General features: G+C 48.0%; 1 protein-coding gene across 1 annotated transcript in view; it reads left to right on the top strand.

Moving 5' to 3' along the window:
• ITGA9 (integrin subunit alpha 9) overlaps window positions 1–21,515 on the top strand; it is a 366,537-nt gene that overhangs the window by 74,538 nt on the left and 270,484 nt on the right. The window contains 3 exon segments of the mRNA XM_070360514.1: window positions 1,158–1,203; window positions 9,559–9,713; window positions 19,439–19,599. Coding sequence (XP_070216615.1) covers window positions 1,158–1,203; window positions 9,559–9,713; window positions 19,439–19,599 — 362 coding nt within the window.

Genomic DNA, 21,515 nt, shown 5'->3' on the forward strand with positions numbered 1-21,515 from the left:
GTTTTGTAAGTGGTCATGGGGAGCAGGGCTGAAGGGTTTTATTATACTTGAGGGGAGAAAAGGCAGAGAACTGTTGCATAAATGAACAGTTCCTAAATTAAAATTATTTAGGAATAAACATTACCAACTAACACTTGTCTTGATTTATAGTTGGCCAAGTATTTTCATGAGTTTTCTTATTTTCATGTCTGATTTAATGAGTTTAATAACTATTATATTGAGCAAGTATGTAATAAATGTGCTCTGATTTAAATATTGTGAAATGCTGTCAGCTTTGGAAGAAGACATTTGGGATCATTATCTCCATTGTGCAGACAAGGACACAGAGAGTCTCTGTGGTCACGTAGAGTGAGGGGTGGATTGGAGACAGTTCTCATGTTCTGCAGAACCTAGAGCTTCTTCCAGGAGTCATTTGATTCCAAGTGTCCCCCCTCTGAATCCCTAATGTCCAAAAGAAATAATGTGAGCCACTTATGTAATTTAAATCATTCTAGTAGCCACATAAAAAATGATATAAAAAGAAACAGATGAAGTTAATTTTAATAATGTTTTATTTAGCCCCATGTATCAACATATTGGCACCCCACTCCAGTACTCTTGCCTGGAAAATCCCATGGATGGAGGAGCCTGGAAGGCTGCAGTCCACTGGGTTGCTGAGGGTCGGACAGGACTGATCGACTTCACTTTCACTTTTCAATTTCCTGCATTGAAGAAGGCAGTGGCAACCCACTCCAGTGTTCTTGCCTGGAGAATCCCAGGGATGGCGGGGCCTGGTGGGCTGCCATCTATGGGGTCGCACAAAGTCGGACACAACTGAAGTGACTTAGCAGCTTAGCAGCATCAACATATTATCATGTCAGCATACAATCGATACAAACATTTTTTATGAGTGAAATAGTTAATATTTTTTAGTGCCAAGTCTTTGAAATCAGTTTCTGTTTTACATGTACGTCTCAGTGCAGACCAGAACCCTTTGGGGTCTCAGCCGCCACACCTGGTGATGGGCCACCATACACGACAGTGTGGCTCTAGCTCCTGCAAAGCCATTGCAAGCCCCTGACCTCGAGACTGGCCTCCATCACGTTGGAGCACCTCGACAGCGGGTGGGTGAGATGGGCTTCAGGAAGATTCTAAATCTGTAAACTTGTGGTTTTCAGATGTAACTGTTGGAGCCTTCATGTCGGACAGTGTGGTTCTCCTAAGGTGAGATGCTTCCCTCTTTCCTCTCGGTTCTCTGTGGGCGAGGGATGGAATTGGGTGGGGTGGGGGGCGGTGCAGGGGATTTATTTATCATCCGTCAGCAATCACTCTGCCCTGTTCCTTGCATGTGGAGGTGCTCGGTAATTGTGAATGCTACCTTTGTTTCCCTATTCTTGTTATCCTGTATCCCAGGGTTTCCAGCTGGTGGGCCTTGAGTGGCTTACACGTAAAGGATAGCATCCTTGGAGCTTCTAGGCAGAGGTTTCTGCCTTTTTCCGTGAACAGCCCTTTCCGTGGATGTGCTGTACACAAGCTGTCATTTCCCGGGGGTGCCATGACACTGCCCTGTCCCATCTGTTCATCCCTACCTACAGCCTTCATCTCCACTTCCCCACCTCCTGGTCCCCAGCTCCCCAGGGACTGGGAGCCTCCTGCCCCCTCACTCTTTGCTGACAGCAGAGGGTGAGGGACTTGAGTTCACTGTGAAGCCCATGCCGTCTGGATCCCTCCTGCAAAGGCCAGTAGGCTGCCGTCCCACCCACGAACCCTCTCCAAGTATTTCTGTCTGTATGAGTCAGAGGAGGCAGAATTACACTTTGGAGTGGGAGCCAACTCTTAGGTTTTGTTAACAACCTGATTGCAGAACTTTCTAAAATAGGCTAGTAGGATCTTAGAGCTGGAAGGGATCCCAGAGGCCATGGAGTTCCACACCCTGGATTCCTCTCATTCAGCAGGGCCTTTCTCTTGAGTCTCTACCTCAGGGCTACACAGCCTCCTCTGGAAGGAGGGACCACCTCAGACAGGGGCTTAGGAACTTCTAAGGGAACCAGTTAACTCTAGGTGATGAAAAACATCAAGTTGTTCAAGTTACTTGCCTTGCGCACACTTACCCACAAAGCCTATTTGCAGGCTTTGTCAAATTGGCAGTAGCCAGAACTATCTTTCAGAAAATCCATGGATAATTTACATTTTCAAGATTGAGTGTAAAGTTCCTGAGCCAGAAGTGACTCTGTTACTCCAGAGATTTTGCTACTTTTAAAATCCACTACTTCTTTTTTGAGCACTGCAATGGGCAGAAAATTGTGGGGAAACATAATATTTAAGGCATTCTGAATCAAGGGGATTAGTTAGACCAAGCCATAAATACATCACAAAACATCATCAATATAATACAGTATGTAATAGGTGCTATGTGAGCAGTAAAGATAATACATATTCTAAAGATTTAGAAAAGATGATAACTACTCTAAGAATGGTCTAAACAGAGACTGGATTATATTTTCTTATCAGATACCTAGCCTTAAGGGCCTTTAGCTTTCAAGTTTTTTCTTTTTCATTCTTTCCTTCTTTAATTCCTGAGAGTTAATTTAAGATGGCCAATCAGGTTGGAAAGAAATGAATAAATTTAATATGGCATTCCCCCCTCCCCCAAATATTACATTGTTGAAGAGGCAGAATAGTCTTGAGGTTGAGAGTGGAAACTCTGGGGCCAGGAGGCCTGGGTTCAGCCCTAACTCTGCCCTTACGAGATGAGTTTCCTGAGCAAGGCTGGTAACCTCTGTTTCAGGATGGTCACCTGTTAAAAAGGCGGCAGTGCTCACCTCACTGAATATCCTAAGTTTTTATGAGAGCTCAGTGAGCTAGAACAGTGCCTGGTTTAAGTGTTCAATTTTATGCTTCTGCTCAGTCATGTCTTATTCTTTGTGACCCTTGGAGCAGGCTGGGCTCTTCTGTCCATGGGATTCTCCAGGCAAGAATACTGGAGTGGATTGCCATTTCCTCCTCCAGGGGGATGGATCCTTTACTTTCCATAGGGTTGGATTTCTCCTTTATCACCCCATTCTCTGTATTGGTGTTTTCTCAGGTGGAACAGCTTTCATGGCTACAGATGGTTGTGGTTGGACTTGAGAGACCAAAGCTCCAGCTGGTGGCCTCACAAAGTCCTTCTGCTCACTCTCACGCACAGTGTGCTCTGGCTTCTCAGGATTCCCCTTGAATAAAACACATTCCCCGGCTACTGTTAGTGGAAACCAGGCCCTCCCCAAACCAGGAGCTTCTGGCTTAAGGCATATCTTATGGGTTCTGCTTTTTCATCATCCTTGTATTTTATAAGCTTGCAGCTGTGAGCTCCAACCCAGAGGGGCTTGTCGTCTTCCTCTTTTGTGAGGGACAACGCTCTCCAGGGATGTCCTCACACGTAGGTGTAAATGTAAAGCAAGGCAGTTACCCATGGATGGGAGACCCCAGACCCTAGCCTGGCATGGAGGGTAGAATCGGATGAGGTGGATGAACTCTAACAGGCACGGATGTAGAGTCCACAGAGGAGAACAGCTGGGAGCATTTGGAGAGAGCAGACTTTAGGACCAGAGCCGGGATCACCGGCGCGGACGAGGAGGTCCGTGACGGCCGAGACAACCATGGCAGGGGTGCCTGGGGGTCCGGAGCTCACGGTAACCCATTCCCTCATTCATCTGCCCCTGTGCATTGACCTGCTGAGATGCAGCTGGGCGTCAGGTTTGGGTGTACTTCATTGTTGTTCAGTGTCCAAGTCGTGTCTAACTCTTCACGATCCCATAGACTGCAGCACACCAGGCTTCCCTGTGAATCAGTGATGCCATCCAACCATCTCATCCTCTGTTGCCACCTTCTCCTCTTGCCCTCAATCTTTCCCAGCATCCGGGTCTTTTCCAGTGAGTTGACTGTTTGCATCAGGTGACCGAAAGTATTGGAGCTTCAGCTTCAGCATCAGTCCTTCCAATGAGTATTCAGGGTTGGTTTCCTTTAAGATTGACTGGTTTGATCTTTTTGGATCGAACCTATGCCTCCTGCACTGGCAGGCAGACTCTCTGCCACTGAGCCACTAGGGAAGCCCTGGCTGTACTGTGGAGAGCAACCAACACAGTTAATAATAAGACAGCTGTTGTTTGATAAGCGCCTACCTGTGCCAGGCACTGTCTAAGCCCTGCTGTGTAGTAACTCCTCGCTCTTGTTGTTTTGCGCGTTGCGGTATAATCTGCATACAATTTAGGCAGGTGCTTGATGAGTCTTGCCCAGTGTGCACACCCGTGTGACTTCTACCCCATCCAGATGAAGAGCATTTCTGTCACTCCAAGAAGTGTCCTCTTGCCTCTCTCTAGTCATACCCCTCTCCTGACAGACGACTGCTCTTCTGATTTCTGTCCCCCTGGATCAGTTCTAGAATTTCATATAAATGGAGCTAGAGCGTATGCACCCTTTGGTTTCTGGCTTTTTGCACTTGGTGTGATGTTTTTGAGACTCAGCTGTATTGTGTGCTGTGCAGTGTTTTTTCCTGGTACTGAGTGGTGTTCCATTGACTGAATAGACTGCAATTGTTCGTCTGTTTTTGGAAGAATATATTTGAACTCTTCTTTTAAAAATTTCATTTTTGGCCACACTTTCTCGGCTTCTGGGATTTTAGTTCTTCAACTAGGGATCGAACCCGTGTCCTTGGCAGTGAGAGTGTGAAGTACTAACAACTGGACCACCAGGGATTCCCCTGCATTTTAACCTTTAGTCTTAACAACTGCATGACAGAGATATGGTGATTAGGAGCCTCATTCTAGGGGTGAGGAAACCAAATGACCTGGAGGTTTTATCAGTTTAAAAAAGGAGGCGATTCTAGGTTGTGTTAAATGCCGTGAGGACAACAGAGCAGGGTTGCCTGTCAGAGGGTGTGCGTGCCACGTTCAGCAGAGTCAGGGGAGGGTGAGGTCCGAGTGGGGTTGCAGCTGGCGGTAAGAGGGCAGTGGCGCCCTTGCTGTGGCAAGTCTGCAGAAGTCAGTGGCCGAAACCAGATGGCCATGGGTGGGTGAGAGGAGGAGAAGCAGGAAAACAGTACCTTACCTTCTTTCCAGAAGCTTGACTGCAGAGGGGGAAGTGGGAATGGCAGTGGTTCAGAGCGGGTGTTTGGAGGGCGGGACCAAAGTGACCCTCAGCTTCACCCTCATCTGTCTGAACCTCACCCTGACCCCCTTCCTTTCTCGGGGCCTGGAGAGGTTGAAGAGGTGGAAGGGAGGAGGGGAGGCGGAGGAGGGACTAGGGAGGTGAGGAAGGGAGTGTCTGGTGTCTGGACTGTGGGTGGGGACTGGGCTCAGTGTAGGATTCAGTTTGCGATGTGGATGAGGGTGACCACCTCAGGTCTTTTCCAGGAGTGTGAGGGGCTCAGGATGAGCAGGGAAGCTTCCAGAGACGAAGTGGGGCCCCTCAGAGAGGGAGGAGCAGGCAGGAAGGATCGCCCAGGGAGTCCAGGGGACCGGGCAGGTTGGCACCCTTCGATAAGGTGCTGCATGTGGCTGAGCAGCAGTGAGCCGAAAGTCTGGAAACTCTGGCTGATGAAGCTAAGGGGGCACCCCAGGCATGACTTTGCTGACAGGAACGTAGGGATAGACTTGGAGTCACCTTAGGGTCTTAGACCAGAAAATGGAGGAGAGCTAGGAAACCATGCCTGTGCGTGCATGTACCACACACACACACACACACACACCATACACACACACACACACACACCTACACTTAAACACACCACACACATCACATACACACCACACACACACACACACCATACACAGCATGCCTGTTCTGCTCTAAGGGGGAGAGTCAAGAGCCGTGTAGGTTAGGAACGCTTTGGGCTGCAGTTAAGAGAAACCTTTCTGAGGTTGGTTTTCAACTAGGTCGATGTGAATTGGGCCTCCCTTGTGGTTCAGCTGGTAATGAATCTGCCTGCAATGCAAGAGTCCTGAGTTCGATCCCTGGGTTGGGAAGATCCTCTGGAGAAGGAAAGGCTACCCACTCCAGTATTCTGGCCTGGAGAATTCCACGGACTGTATAGTCTACGAGGTGGCAAAGAGCCGGACACGACTGAGTGACTTTCACTTTAAGACGTGAATTAGCTCCCTGGAGTAATGGATTACGTCGGGTATGGTTAGTGGTCTAACACCTTCACCAAGGGTGTAGGCTCTTTATCTCTCCTCCTGTCTCTGCCATGCAGGCAGCACTGACTCTACAAAAGGCCAGGGTCACTGGAGTAACATCATGTCCCAGGGTGTCCTGACTGGGTTTATTATCTACCTGGAAGTGAAATACCATTATCAAATTAGATATCAGAATTTAAACTGAGAACCATCAGAAAGAAGTATTCTATGGATTAATGATGTGGAGTGTGTACACACACATTATGGCATATTACTCAACTATAGGAATGAGTGAAGTAATGCCATTTACCACAATAAGGATGGACCTAGAGATGATCATCGGAGAAGGCAATGGCACCCCACTCCAGTACTCTTGCCTGGAAAATCCCACTGACAGAGGAGCCTGGAAGACTGCAGTCCATAGGGTCGCTGAAGGTTGGACACGACTGAGCGACTTCACCTTCACTTTTCACTTTTCATTTTCATGCATTGGAGAAGGAAATGGCAACCCACTCCAGTGTTCTTGCCTGGAGAATCCCAGGGACGGAGGAGCCTGGTGGACTGCCGTCTATGGGGTCGCACAGAGTCAGACATGACTGAAGCGACTTAGCAGTAGCAGCAGAGATGATCATACTCAGTGATCAGACTCAGATCATACCCAGATAGAAAAAGACAAATCTTATATGATATCACTTATACGTGGAAGCTGTAAAATGATACAAATGAATTTATTTACAAAACAGAAATAGAAAACAAACTTATAATTACCAACGGGGAAAGGTGGGGGAAGGGATAAATTAGGAGTTTGGGGTTAACATATACACACTGGTAGATATGAAATAGAAAACAATGAAGACCTACTGTGTAGCACTGGGAACTCTAGTCAATATCTTATAATAATCTATAAGGGAAAAGAAGCTGAAAAAGAATAGACACATATGTATATATATTTAACTGAATCACTATCCCTGAAACCAACCTAACGTAAATCAACTATACTTCAATTAAAAAAAAAGCATTGCAGCCACCAGCTTCTTTTACAGTCTCCATGCATTTGCAGCGTTGCCCTTGGGTGCCCCTCTGCTTTCATCTCAGCCCGTGAAACCCAGTCTCCCGCCCCCACCAGGGTGTGGGCTGGCCCAACTCTGGCCTCAGGAAGTTTGTTCTCTGGGATTAGCTCAAGAGGGCAGGTCCGGTGTTAGGGTGACAGGCTCCTGGTGTTATGCCATAGAAGGTCTGAGGAAGTGATCAGAGAGGCTTATGAAAGATTTCTGGGCTTTTCCTGGTCCTGAAACAATACTTGGAGTTGAAACAAAAAGGTTTGGGGGAACTGATCTGACGGATGTTGGAGGGAGAGGTGCTTGTGAAGGTCTCAGCCTGTCATTTCAAAGGATTCTGTTTTTTTTTTTTTTTCTTTTAACAACCCTCATCGAAGTCCTTTTGTCTGTACTGCTCACTTCTGCTTCCTGCTCACCTCACCTTCCTCTGCCAGGCTCTATCCCGGGAGGAGGAAGCAGGCATTTCCCCCAATGAGGGGCCCTGGGATAGTGGGAGGGCTGGGCCGCTTCTGCACAGTGGCCTGGCAGGACATGTGCTAGGCAGGTGAAGTCTCACAGAGTGGACTCTGGCTCTGCTGGTGCCCCTGTCTGTTTGATGAAACTTTGGCCCTTCCTGTAGTTTTCGATTCCTTGGACTAGAGAGATTTCATTTAACAAGAGTGGTTGTTGTTTTAAATTTTTATTGGAATATAGTTGATTCACAATGTTATGTTAGTTTCAGGAATACAGCAAAGTGAATCAGTGATACATATACATTTATCTACTCTTTTTAAAATTTTTTTCCCATATAACTCATTACAGAGTACTGAGTAAAATTTCCCTGTGCAATGTAGTTAAGTCCTTAGTAGTTATCTGTTTTTTTATATAGTAGTATGTTTGTGTCAATTTCAATCTCCCAATTTGTCTTTTTACCCTCTTATCCCCTGGTAACCATAAGTTTGTTTTCTATGTCTGTGACTCTGTTTTGTAAATGAGTTTATTTAACAAGAGTTTTTGAACACCTACTCACTAGGCAATATCAGGATGAATTCAGCAGGATCCCAGCCCTTGGAGGGCCTGTAGGCTGATGGGATGAATTTGGACATGGACAGTGGCCTTAGTTAGTAGGTGAGGTGAGGTGTGGACACAGAGAAGGAAGAAATCCAAGTGCTGGGGTGCTAAGGAACACTTGAGCATCTTCTAAGGATGAACCCAGAAGGAAGTTGGAAAGCAGATATTGGATTTCCAGGGACTGCCGTTGTCTGACTTCGTTAGACTTGCAGCTGGGTCTGCCCGTAATTCCTTTCTTCTTGTCACAATTGTTCTCTTAAGCCGCATCTCAAGGCAGTGCTGGCAGTAGTGAAATCCCCTAACTCCATCTGGGCCACGAAGTTCCTTGCTTGCTTTCTTCTTCGAGGTTTTCCTTAATGCTTTCTTTTCTCCAAGTTGGTGTTGGTCCTGGCTCCCATCTGTCTTGTCCCCCTGGGTGCTCTTTGCCGGATCATTGAACACAAGTGAGGTCATTGTTCTCAAGCTGCTAAAGCCCCTTAATCTTGTTATATCACCCCAGCGGCGTGAAGGCTGGGGCTCCTTGGGGGTAAAAGGGTCTCTTTGTGAGGCCTGGAGGGGAGAAGGTTAAGCCACAGTTTAGGTGAATCTTCCCTCAGCAGATGTTTGCAACCAGAGCAGAATGGTGTGATTCACTCCCTGCTTCTAATAGGGGGCCCCTGGGGAGTCCCCGGAAGGCCAGCAATGATGTCGTCCATCCATCAAGCACTGGAGGGTGGTCCTTGTCGGTGATAGGAGTGTGCATGTTTATTGTGTTTCACTTGGTCCAGTTATTAGGAAGGGTGATTTCTTCAGCTCTGAAATGCTTTGCTGTTACCAGCTGGGACCCCATTCATCAAGGTCTTTTGGAAAAAGTGCTTAATTAATTGATGGGAGTAAACGAAGAGGGAAGATTTCTGGATGGGACTTTGCAGTTCATGGCAGTAATGGCAGTAAATGTGTTGGGGAATTCCTGCTTGTGCATCTGTTTCTTGAGTCATGGCATCCCCCTGTAGGGATACCTTTTAAATCTGTTCCTATCTTCCTAATAAAATGGAAATCAAAAGTTAATTGGTAAAATTTTAAAATAATCTCCCAACATCTGGTGGTTCATTTATGGCTTCAACCAGATGTGTTTTATTAACACCTAGCTGGCCTTTATTATTGGGAAGATAACTGTTCTTTATTGGGAAATAAGCTGAGACACCAGAGAATAGGATTCACAGAGCACCCTGGCCATTTTCTGTCACTCAGGCTGTTTCATACTTTACTCAGATGCTGGGCTGAAGCCCTAGGATTTGTCCTGTTGGCTTAGTTATCCTTTGGTTCCTCCTGACCTGTAGGGCGAGACCCGTCATCACAGTGGATGTCTCCATCTTCCTCCCCGCCTCCATCAACATCACGGCGCCTCAGTGTCATGACGGCCAGCAGCCTGTGAACTGCCTCAACGTCACCGCCTGCTTTAGCTTCCACGGCAAACACGTTCCGGGAGAAATAGGTAACACACAAGACCAAGTCAGGGTTCCACATAGCCATCCTAACTGGAGTGGGATTGTGGGATCATGGGCAACCAGGGGCTGTTCTGGAGTTCCTTCCTGAAGTGCCAGCTGGCTGGGTTTACAGGCAGCGGGTCCACGGGCTAGATGCCCTTTTCCCTGAGGTTCCCCCTCTGCTCTTCTTACCATTATTTTCCCAATTCAGTGCAACCTCCAGCTCTCAGAAAAATAATATTTGACTCTAAGCATCCTTTATCCAAATGTCCCTGGACCATACTGAAACCTCACTGGGCCACAGGCAGGACAGGTGGTGGGTCTTGTGGACATGCAGTGGGTAGCCTGGCCCTTTCGAAACATTTTGTGTAGTTAGGAAAAAAAGTAGTGGGTCTTTGGAGGCTCTCCCTTGAGCTTGCAGCACCAGCCAGATGTTGAGGGCTCATGCTCCTTACTGTGGAATCGGAGACAGGATGAGTGGTGAGATTAGCATGCTGAGTTTTACAAAGGTTCAGGCTTCCAAAAGGCAGGGAGCTGCCTTTGCTAGCTTCGGATGATGGAGGAGAGGCAGGAAAACCCTGGCCACTGGCAGCCGTCCCTGCCATTTCTCTGACAAACGGAGGTCGACTTGCTGGCTTAGTTCCGAGACTGGATCAAGCCCTGGAACAAGATGGGATCAGTGTGGCTTAGCAGTCAGAGTGTGTGATCACCTGAAGGAAGTGAATCTGGAGCAGTTGTGCAGATTAAGAAGTCTTTTGTTTTTACTTGAAAGGCTGATGGAATAAAAGAAAGGAGAGCTCCAAGGAAATGAAAAACAAAAAAATTTTTAAAAAGCCCACAGCACCACCATTAAGGACCTGGATTCTTTGACTTTCTTAGACATTTTTAATGTCATGAGTGTCTCCTCTCCCTCCTTACATGTAGTCCTTGGACAAACAGTGTCAGCATCCCCTAGGAGTTTGTTAGTTGCGCAGAATCACAGGCCCTGTTCTAGACGCTGAACCCGAACCTGCATTCACTAAGATCCCTACAGGATGCTGGTACACATTGAAGTTTGAGATGCCCTGCTCTGGAGTGCAGACACACAGACACACAGAACACACGTGCCTGCACTGGTCAGTTTCCCAGCTGCATCTTGAATGCTCTGCCTTAGATGACAACGTGCTAGTCCTTCTAGGCCAGGAGTCCCCAAACTCTGGGATCTAATGCCTGATGATCTGATGTGGAGCTGATGTAATAATAATAGAAATAAACTGCACAAAAAATGTAATTCTCTTCAATCATCCCCAAACCATTTCCCCTACGCCAGTTCATAGAAAAATTGTCTTCAATGACATCGGTCCCTGGTGCCAAAAGGTTGGAGACTGCTGTTCTGGCTTGTTTCATCGACATTTCTCTTGATCTTCAGGTGGATTGAATAAACTCATGAAATTCTGTATTTTTTTTTTATGGATTTTTGAAAAAGAACTCAGAAATTTCAAAACTGAATATGAATTTACTGTGAACTTGGAACTTGGGTAGTGAGAGAGAGCTAACAAACTTTTTGTGTGCAAATCCAATGAGAGAAAGATACTTGGTCCAGATCATACAGCTCTTGGTGAAGCCAAAGTTGAATTCTGGTCTGATGATACTATTGCTTTCCAAAAACAATTTCCTACCACCTCCCTAATTGTTTAAGGCACCACAGTCTCTAGGAAAAAAAAATGGTCTGATGGTCTTGGGACTCATATATCCTCTGCCTAATCAGATGGTATGTCCTTTATCAAATATCAACTCGTGATATAGTTGGACTCCATTAAAAAGCATTTTAAAAGAATTGTTGAGTTGAAGATTACTTCTGGTGTATTTAAAAATAAGCAGAATTATTCTATTCTAGAACTCTTAAGAAAAGCAAGCAGTTAAGAGTTCATGCGTGTGTTCATTTGTCAAATATTTATTGTGTGCCTGCATGAGCCAGCCATGTCCTCATGGAGCTTTTAAGGGGAATTAGAAAGAGTTTCTATTTTGATCCTGAAGCTGCATACACAGTTTTCAGACTCATTAACCACATCACTGTGGTGGTGACGATGGAGGTAAGTTGGTAGAGCAGGAACAGAGGAGAAGAAACCAAAATGCAAGTTTGGATGAAGAGTGATTTCAGAGCATATGACATAAGTGCAAGAGCAAACTCTAATTCGTAGATTCAAGGGCTGAGCCAGGAGGAGATGTGGGTGTTTTCTCATGCTGCCCCCAGCAAGTGTCTCCTTCTGGGGCTCTAGTCATAGACCTCAGTCAGGGGCTGCTTTCATAGACCCTGGTCACCTGAGCCCCTTTCAGTGACCCTGGTCATCAGGGCCTCTTTCAGTGATCTCCAAGCAGAATTATAATGTAGGTCTGGGCTAGTCATGGCCCTTCAGTGGTGGAGGATGATGGAAGAGACAGGCTGTTGGATGACATCCAGTAGTGCCCCCAGGGGCAGAAACCTGGCTAAGGTCCGCTTTAGGGTGTGGAGCACTGAGCAGGCGCTCCTCCCCCAGTACTACATGTCACTTCCTTACTCTCCATCTGCCACATGGGGTCGTTGATGAAATCCAATATCTCTTGACAGTCTAAGGGGATGTTTGTACACATTTATTTAAGAGTCAGGCTTAAAGAGGATGGTAACTGGAGAATTTGGGTATTTGCAGAGCAATGCAGGAAGTTATCTATCCTTGGCATTTTCTGGCCCTTTCCCTGGCATTCAGGGAAATGAGCGATAGCTTAGTTTTTGCAGTAAAGGGAGAAATGTAGAAATCTGCCCCTAAATGAGCTGGCAGTGAAATGTAGGTTTGAGGAGGGAACCATGGGAAGCTGTGATGGTGGCGCTGAAGTAGCCCTGTGGATACAGATGTGGGTAGAGTTCTCCATAGAAGCTTCCCCAGGGTTCTGCACCATCAGGAAGATCAGGTCCCCAGTTTCCAGATGCAGGAAAGATGGGGATACCTTCAGTGCACAGATGTCCTCTGCTCTCCTCCCGGCCCAGTAGCTGGTGCTGGCCAGCTCAGTGTCATCGCCCAGGCCTCTGCATTGGGAGCCCAGGGCTGGAGCTCTGGTTACAAGCCTTCCTCACTCTCATTGCTGGAGGAAGATGCAAGAACATATTAGTGGTGGTTTTGGCCATGGTGTGCTTGGCAAGAGGGCATCTTCCAGTCACGTCTGAATCTCTGCATATCCAGAGCAGAGTTTGTCAGCAGAATGGCTGTGTTTGGACAGGACAGCCTGGGCAGTGCAATAAGGAGGTGCCCAGTGGAGTACTCGGTACTTCTGAACAGTTGTCAGAAGTGGTTATGTCTACTGGCATCTTCAGCTGTGGACCACCCCGAGAATGTTTTGGGGAGACTATAAGCAGTTGACTTATAGTCATCTCTTTAGATTTTTCTCTCCCTTGGGACCTGGTGGAGCTCAGGCATACACACAGAGAAGGGACTCCGTTTGCCTCTTCATTTTCTGTGTTGTAATGGAAAATCCATGGCTCCCACTTGGGCACAGGACATTCAGGGCCAGCTGGTGATCCAAGCCACTAGAGGGGCCACTGTGGCTTCTGGTGGTACTATGGGAGCGTTTCTCTATGGGGGCGACTCTGCCTTGGCCCCCATGACAGCCTAGCAAAGTCCATCCAGGAGGATGGAAACCACACCAGTTATTTTAACAGAGAGAATTTAACGCTGGGAATCAGTTAAGCAGGTCATGGAGGACCTTGTAGTAACCACAGGAAGCTGCTTATAAGCCTGTATGAGGGATCTTAAAGGTGGTTCCTGACCAGCCACAACAACAGCGCATGAAACCTTGTCAGAAATGTGAATTCTGCATGATTCAGAAACTCTGAGAGTAAGGCCCAGCAACCTAGGTTTTAACAAACCTGCAGCTGGCTAGGATGTGAGAACCTCTGGTCAAGGACAACAAAGGGAAAATGTTATATGTAGGGTGGACCACTTGCTTGGGGTCATCAGAACCTGTAAGCTTGGAGAAGGGACCTTGCCGACCTGGCATCTAAACCTCGGAGGTGGGGACACTGGTTGGTGCCACTGGGATATCTCAGGGTTGCAGTGAGGCCGGCTCTAGGGCTCGCCGGGGGGTGGGTGGGGGGGAAGAAATGAGAATTAACTGCTGTTGGAAGCAGCTGCATGGAAAACGGTCTCTGGGTTAAGCTGATGAGAAGTCCCTTCCCCTCCTGCAGCCTTGCAGCCTCCCTCGAGCTCTCCATCTTGGCAGGGTCTCCCAGAGAGCCACAGGCAAGGCAGAAATGAGGTCTGCAGAGTCCTTGCCCCAGCCGAGCAGAGCAACAGCTTCCTAAACCCATCACAGGGAGTCACTGAAACTCCTGTGTGGCTCATTCAGTCAACAGATAGTTACTAAGTTCTAAGAAGTGCCAGACTGTGTGCTTGGGCGGAATGGACCAGGCAGGGTCTTTGCCCTCATGGAGCATGTGTGGCTGCTCCAGTGCAGTCCTGCATTGCAGACAACATGCCCAATTTAGGCAGCCCCCAGAACACATTTATAACGTTTCATCAAGCCATTTAATACAAGAGTTCAGCCCATCTCGGGTCTTACTAATCTTCATTCTTGGACTGGGGAGCAGTGTGAGGCTCCTGGGAGCCTCCTGGCTGCCATAGGCAAGGCAGGTGATGGCTGTGCCTAAGAGGCCTCTGCTCCTTACTTGCAGACCAAGCCTGTACCTAACTTGCTGGCCAGGCTGAAGCCTAAACGCACTTGTCAGTCCTCAGAGGCTGAGACTCAAGCAGGCAATTCTGGACTATCTACGGAAAGCTAGGTGGAAACCAGGCAGGGCTGAGCCCTAAGTGGTTGTGTTCTGTGCTCTGACCTGGCACCCGCATATTTCAGTGGCTCTCATGCAGTCTGGTGAGGCTGAGAGTGAGCAGGGGGCTTGTCCTGCCCCCAGACAGGCAGTACAGCCAGGTCCTGAGAAATGGCACCAAGGTCATGCAAGCCAGTGGCAGAAATGGGGTTGACACCAGGCAGCTTGTACCCAGACCCTTCCTCTGGTCCTCGGGGTGCATTTGTACTCCGGAGAGCTTTTGCACATGGAGAACATTTTCTGAGCTCCTTCTGGTCTCTCAGGCAGCATGGAGATGGGATAATGAGGCAAGTCCATGTTCTGTGAGGAGAGGGGAACCTACTGTAATTGCCACCTCATTGCTTGGGGGGAGGGTAAGAAAAGTTAGGAAAGTAGAAACAGTCTCTTTCTCCCTTCTCTCCTGGAAAACTTGAAGGGAAGCTCAGAATAAGTCTGGAAGGAGGATTTATTGGTAGAATTTCGTAGCTGAAATCATGTTCTAATGGAGAATGGGAATGAATCAAAACTCGCCGGGAGCGACCAGAGCCACGTTGATGCGAGACAGCTGGCTTGCTGCTGGCCCGGGCCGGTGTGGGGGGCCCTGGGGAACTAGCTGGGGGGTAGGGAAAGGAGGAGGCTGGAAGCATGACTCCAGGCAGATCAGCTTTTCCATCAAGATGACATCATTCGACATGGCAGGGACACAGGCTGCCAGAAGGAGAGCTGAGGCTGTGATGTGCGCTGTTGGAGCAGGCCCTAATCAGAACCAGCACCTCCCTGGGCCCGGCTGACTGAGCTGGGGAGGCCATTGGCAACTCTGCCAGCCCGATGCTCCCATCTTCCCACAAGGCGGGCTGCTGAGCCAAGCAAGCTGCCCAGCTGTTTCTCCAGCATCTCCTCTGCTGCCTGGGGTGGTGGGGGGCAGGGGGCTTCCTTTTAGACACACCTGGGGTGGGGGCTGTTTAAAAACCACCGGTCAGAGTCAGGATGATCTGCCCTTCTTCCCACTCCAGCAGCTGCCTCCTCCCTCAGGCTGGGTTTCCCATGATGTGTCTCTTGGTTTTGTTGTAAAAGAGAGATTTGATAAGGTGCTAACTTCTTATTGTATAATTTAAAATACCAAAGTACATTTTAAATCAGGGAGAAGCTCTGAGTAGGCAGTTCAAAAGATGAAATGTTTCCCAAATGATTGCACTTGGTGAATCAGATGAATCTAGTCTGATTGTACACTTTCACACTTTAGAAATATCTGATAGGTGAGCTTGTTGGCATGAGTACACTCTGCCCAGAGCAGAACAGCGGTTGTCGTCCTCAGGTCAGGGTTAGTGACTCAGAGCTGTTTCTCCTCTCGCTTGAGTTGCAAAAGAAATATATTGGGCCAGTAATTCTGCAGTTAGACAGGGTTTTGGGGGACTAAGCTTGATGTTTGTAAAATATCTGCACAGTTCTTGGCACATATGGAGGGTCAAATTCATTCTGTTTTCTGGACTTGCCCCATTTTAATTCAAATTCTTGCAGAAGTAAAGCCTGTGGCAAAGATTTGAATGCACACTGTTGATTCAGGAGGGGATCCCAGGAAATACCAATAGGAAAGCAGCACCATGAGACAGGAAGGGAAGGCAGCTGCAGTAGTCGGGTTTCACCAGAGAAACAGAATCATGAGGATATTGGATACTGTATATGTAAGTATAAGATATTGTAGCTCAGAGGCAGTCTGGAAGCAGCATTCATTCTTCTGGGGGGCACCCCTGGTCTTTTTCTCTTAAGGCCATCAACTAATTAGGTGAGGTCCACCCACATCCTGGATGGTAATCTGCTTTATTCGAAGGTGGCTCAGATGAAGAATCCACCTGCAATGAGGGAGACCTAGCTTCGATCCCTGGGTTGGGAAGATCCCCTGGAGCGGGGCATGGCAACCTACTGCAGTATTCTTGCCAGGAGAATCCTCATGGACAGAGGAGCCTGGCAGGCTACAGTGCATGGGGTCACAAAGAGTCAGACATGACTGAGCAACTAAGCACTAACTGATGTAAACGCCAACCTCATCTAAAAAGTACTTTCACTGTGACATTCAGATAGGTGTTTGACCAAATACTGTGGCTTAGTCAAGTTGACCAGAAACCATCATGGCAGCAGAATAGAGCATGGGTTACTGAACCTGTTACCTCTGTTAACAGGACTGCCAGAGCAGAAGCCTGCTGGGGAAGCCTGGGAGCCAGAGTAGACACACCTCACAGTTACCCGACCCAGGGGACCGGGGAACTGGGGTCACGCTTTCTTGAGGGCTGTCCCAGGGGCTTTAGTCCTTGGTGCTCCTGGCTGTTCCAATGGGTGGGGCCACCAAAGCCCTTGGGAAAAGGGGTTGCAGGTACCAGCAGTTTAGAAGTTGGGTTGGACAGCAGAGGAATGGTAAAAGCCAAGAGGATGTGGGTGGGGCACTGATGCTATCTGCGCTGTCTTCCTGTGCTGGTCTCCACCCGATTTTCTCTGAGCTTGGCCATTCATTGCTAACAAGATGGTTCAAACATGCTGTTCTCTCCATGGTCACCCTTCACACCCAACCGTGGAAGGGCAGCTATGGCTCCCTCACCTGGCGGGATGGCCAGATGGGGACTGTAGAAGGGGCTCCATTTAGCAAGGTCTTCTGGCTCATCTTCAGCAATGCCCGTCTCCTGTCCTGACCTTGCTAAATGGAGCTTGGAAACTCACTTCATTTCTACTTATTCTTTCTTACTGTTTGGCTGTTGCTCAGGGAAATTGTGATCAAGAGAAAGTCAATTGGCTAACGTTCAGTTCCAGATCTCTATACTTGTTTGATTCTGCTGTCTGTGCATTCAAAGAATGTGAGTTTTTGATCCAATAATGTAAAAACGTACCAAGAACCACTGTGATAGGAGTAGCCCAACACTGGGGATTGAGGAGAGCTCCAGATTCCGCTCTCTGGCCAGGAGCAAGTCTTGTTCCCTCTTTTCTTAAAAAAATTATTTATTTTTAATTGGAGGATAATTGCTTTACTTGTTCCCTCTTGGGGCATCAGTTCCTCATCTGAAAAAATGAAGGTCTTGATCGAGTTGGTCCCTAGGCTTGCCTGAAACCTTTCACATTCTACGAGCCTACCTCCTTTCCTGCCCCACTGCTGTCAGAGCGCTGTGTAAGTCTTGTGTAGGCTCCTGTGCTTTCTCTGTTGAAGTACTTTCCTGTATGCATTCTTCTCTTTTCAATAATATCACCATCCAGATCTCAGGTACCTCTTGGTGACCCAGCTTCACATTGGAAATCAGCTATTTGCTGAAATAAACAAGCTGGGGCAGACCTGCCCTTGCTGACCAGGAATCTGCTGGCGTAGCCCGGCAAAGTCCCTGAGATGGCAGAGGCCCAAGAAAACCATTAAATGCATCAAAAATATGCCCTGTGGCAGCTGCCGAATGCCTATCCAGGTCACTTTCCCCCTTCATACCTTCCCTAGTGGCTGATCCCTTTGATGTTATTAAAAGGCAGAGCCATCCCCTCGGCCCCAGCTCATATAGTTAAATGTTGGCAGGCGTGAGGCTACTTTTGTGGGGTACAAGAGCCCAGCTACTAGGAGGCTTGTGTGTGGAGCCAGGGCAGGGGCTGGGTCATCCATTTTACCACTGCTCAGCAGTCTCATCTGGTCATGAATCCACAAAGCAGCTAAGACATAGTATTATGTAAAAAAGTGTTATGTGGTACAGAAGAGCAGTGAAATGGTTCTGTTGATGCTAAAGCCATACTTAACTAATAAAACACATTGTCACATACTTGCTGACAAACTCTGAAATAATGGAGCTGAAAACTTTGGGGTTTATCCAATGTGTGTTCTGTATTGTGACCATGTTTTAAAGTCCCACATTTTGTCACAATAGGTTCTGCCACCCTGGCATGACACCTTGAGGCACAGGTGATGAGGTTTTCTTTTTTAGGGGTGCACCTCAATACAGACCTCACGGCGGTCATGATTTTGTTGAACCAGTAGGCACCATTAAACCCTGTGGTCCCACCCCATGGCGGCCCGGGAATGGAGTCGGCTTCAGCCTCCTCTGTGTTTCCCTGCATGAAAGCTCTATGAGGGCAGGGGGTTTGCCCCTGTTGTTCTTTGATGTGTCTCGTATGCCTACACAGTGCCCAGCTTAGTGGGCCACGGATGGCCACAGTCCAATAGACGCAGCAGTTATACAGCCCTGCTCGACATCTGTGTGATGAGTCAGTTGTTGCGGGGGAGTGATAGCTCCCTGTGTTGGCATATGCCCCATTTCATTATAGGAGTCAGTATTCCACATAACCTTGGTAGTTTCAGTGAAAGTGAAGTTGCTTAGTCGTATCCGACTCTTTGTGACCCCGTGGACTGTAGCCCACCAGGCTCCTCCGTCCATGGGATTCTCCAGGCAAGAATACTGGAGTGGGTTGCCATTTCCCTCTCCAGGGGATCTTCCCAATCCAGGGATTGAACCCAGGCCTCCCGCATTGCAGGCAGACGCCGTAACCTCTGAGCCACCAGGGAAGCCCAGGAGTTTCAGTAGCTTCTCTTAATATTCTGTGGGTTTGCTGTGATGGCCGCCTTTTATGACACTAACTGTGTTGGATACAGCTAACCACTGATGTGTATATTGGCGGCTCAGTTGATAACTCATGAGGTTTAAATCAGGGGGAGCTGTGATGTGTGGAACCCAGAGAATCCCCAGGAAGACTGGCTAGCCTGGTCTCTCTGGATTCTGGGGGGGGGCCCTGGCTGCATACGTCTCTGTGAGATGGAACTGATCAGGGCTGCCTGACGTCAGTCCTCTGCGCAGCGGAGGGCCGCGTGTCATCTGAAGTGAGTGTGCGGCCCTCTAAGGGTGTCTGGAGGGGGCCTTGCGACTGTGTGTGTGTCCTCACTCACATTTTGACCTTATTCGTTGGCAGGCCTGAATTATGTTCTGACGGCTGATGTGGCCAAAAAAGAGAAGAGCCAGCTGCCCCGGGTCTACTTGGTGTTGCTGGGAGAGTCCGTGGGCCAGGTCTCCGAGAAGCTGCGGCTGGTGCACTTGGAGGAGACGTGCCATCACTATGTGGCCCACGTGAAGGTCAGTTGCTTTCCCTCAGACTTTGATCTCTGCAGATGTTCATTTGGAACTGGTGGAAACTTTTATTCTGCATTATGTACGCTCTTTCAAAATTTTATTTTACAAGGAGGAGAACATTTGTTTCTTTTTTTAAAGCGGAGTCGGGCAGCTCTTTATTGATCTTCCTGTGTTGGTCTTCGCCTCTGAGAATGGTGCTTTCTGGCCTTGCCTTCTTCTTTTGGGAGGTTTCTTGTCCTCCCCGCTCAGTGAGGCTCAGTAATCTTTTCAGAGGAGAGCCACAAAAGCACATGCCTTTGGATCAGCAGTGGTGCTGCATCACACTGTACCTGATGCCTTTATCAGCGATTCATTACCTATTACCTCGTAGTCATGGTTAAGGTGTTTTATAGCTGGTTTGATTTTTCTCTCTTGATTACTTTCTATTTATTTTAGGGCTGCATTTTATGGCCCCTTTCCCCCTCACTCTACATAATCTTTCAAAGTGTTTTTCTCCTCTTGAAATTATTTGTTAAGTATACTTTGCTTCTAGTTTCCAGCAGCCAGGCTTTGATTACTTACAGAGAGGCCTGTGTGCAGACAGGTACTATCAGGTTGGGAGTCTGGTGCCCAGTGTTGCAGGAACGTCCAGCCACTGACTCCCTAGGCAAAGACAGACAGCATATAGGAGGTGGAAGGACCCCCATGACCCAACCACATGGTCAATAAGATGAATGTGGTTTTGGAGTCACACAGATCTGGTGTGTGTCCTGGTTTGACACATGTGTGTCTCAGTTTCTGCTTCTCCTACCTTGAAAGGTAGTCACAGAATTAAGATTAAGTATTATATGATGAAATATTCTTAAAGGGCCTTGCACAGAGTCTGCCACACAGCAGGCACTCAGCATTATTATTATTTGGTTGGATCATATGTAATTGCCAATTTCTAACATTCTTGACTTAGAAAAATGGCAGTTACATGTAGTTCAACATGTTATTATTAGCCACTGGCTTTCTGGATGATAGCAAAAATAGTCTATGGATTGGAGATGAAGTGTCCCTCTATTATTATGTTGTTAGTGCCAGAACAGGAGAATAACAGCTGCTTCTACATGCTTCTGGCTTGTAGATAGAGAATGCCGCACACATCCATGGCACTTTGGCCCAGAGCCTGAGTCCTTGCCCCTGAGATGCTTTTCAGTGGGGCTGGGCTCTGTCTCCTGCCAGGACTCGTGCTGGGGCCTGCCCAGACCAGCTGCCCTTGGCCTGAAGGGTGAGGGCCTTTTATAAAGCAGTTCATGCTCTTGTTAAGCCAAGGGGCCACCCAGCCTTCTGGGTCTAAGATGCTGTTGGCTCGTGCACACTTGGGTATGAGGCTGTCATGCCAGACACTGCCAGGCCTTCAAGGGCTCGCACTTGGTGTCTTCACACCCCCTGGAGGTGGGGTGTCTTCTCTTGGGCTCCTTATTTTTGAATGTTTTAAACATTTGTTTATTTGTGACTGCTCTGGGTCTTCACTGCTGCAGTCTTGTCTCTAGCTGCGACGAGCAGGGGTCGCTGTCTAGTTGCTATGTATGAGCTTATCGTTGTGGTGGCTTCTCCCGTTGTGGAGCATGGGCTGTGTACAGGGCTCGAGGGCTTCAGAAGTTGTGGCTCCCAGGCTCTAGAGCACAGGTTCCACAGCTGTGGCACAGGGCTTAGTTTGTGGCATGTGGGATCTTCTCGGATCAGGGACCGAACATGTGTCTTTTGCATTGGCAGGTGGATTCTTTACTTCTGAGCTGCCAGGGATGTCCCCCTGGGCTTCTTTATGCTGGTCTCTTCTACAGATACTTTCCTTCCGGAATCTTGTGACTTTTTGCTTTGACTGAGAGGTTAGCCCTTCCTGTGTAGCTACTGGGGTCTTGGCTGCAAGACAGAGCCTCTCAAAGCCTGCAGGA

Source organism: Bos mutus, chromosome 22 (assembly GCF_027580195.1).
Source record: "Bos mutus isolate GX-2022 chromosome 22, NWIPB_WYAK_1.1, whole genome shotgun sequence".
In the NCBI taxonomy this organism is placed as follows: domain Eukaryota; kingdom Metazoa; phylum Chordata; class Mammalia; order Artiodactyla; family Bovidae; genus Bos; species Bos mutus.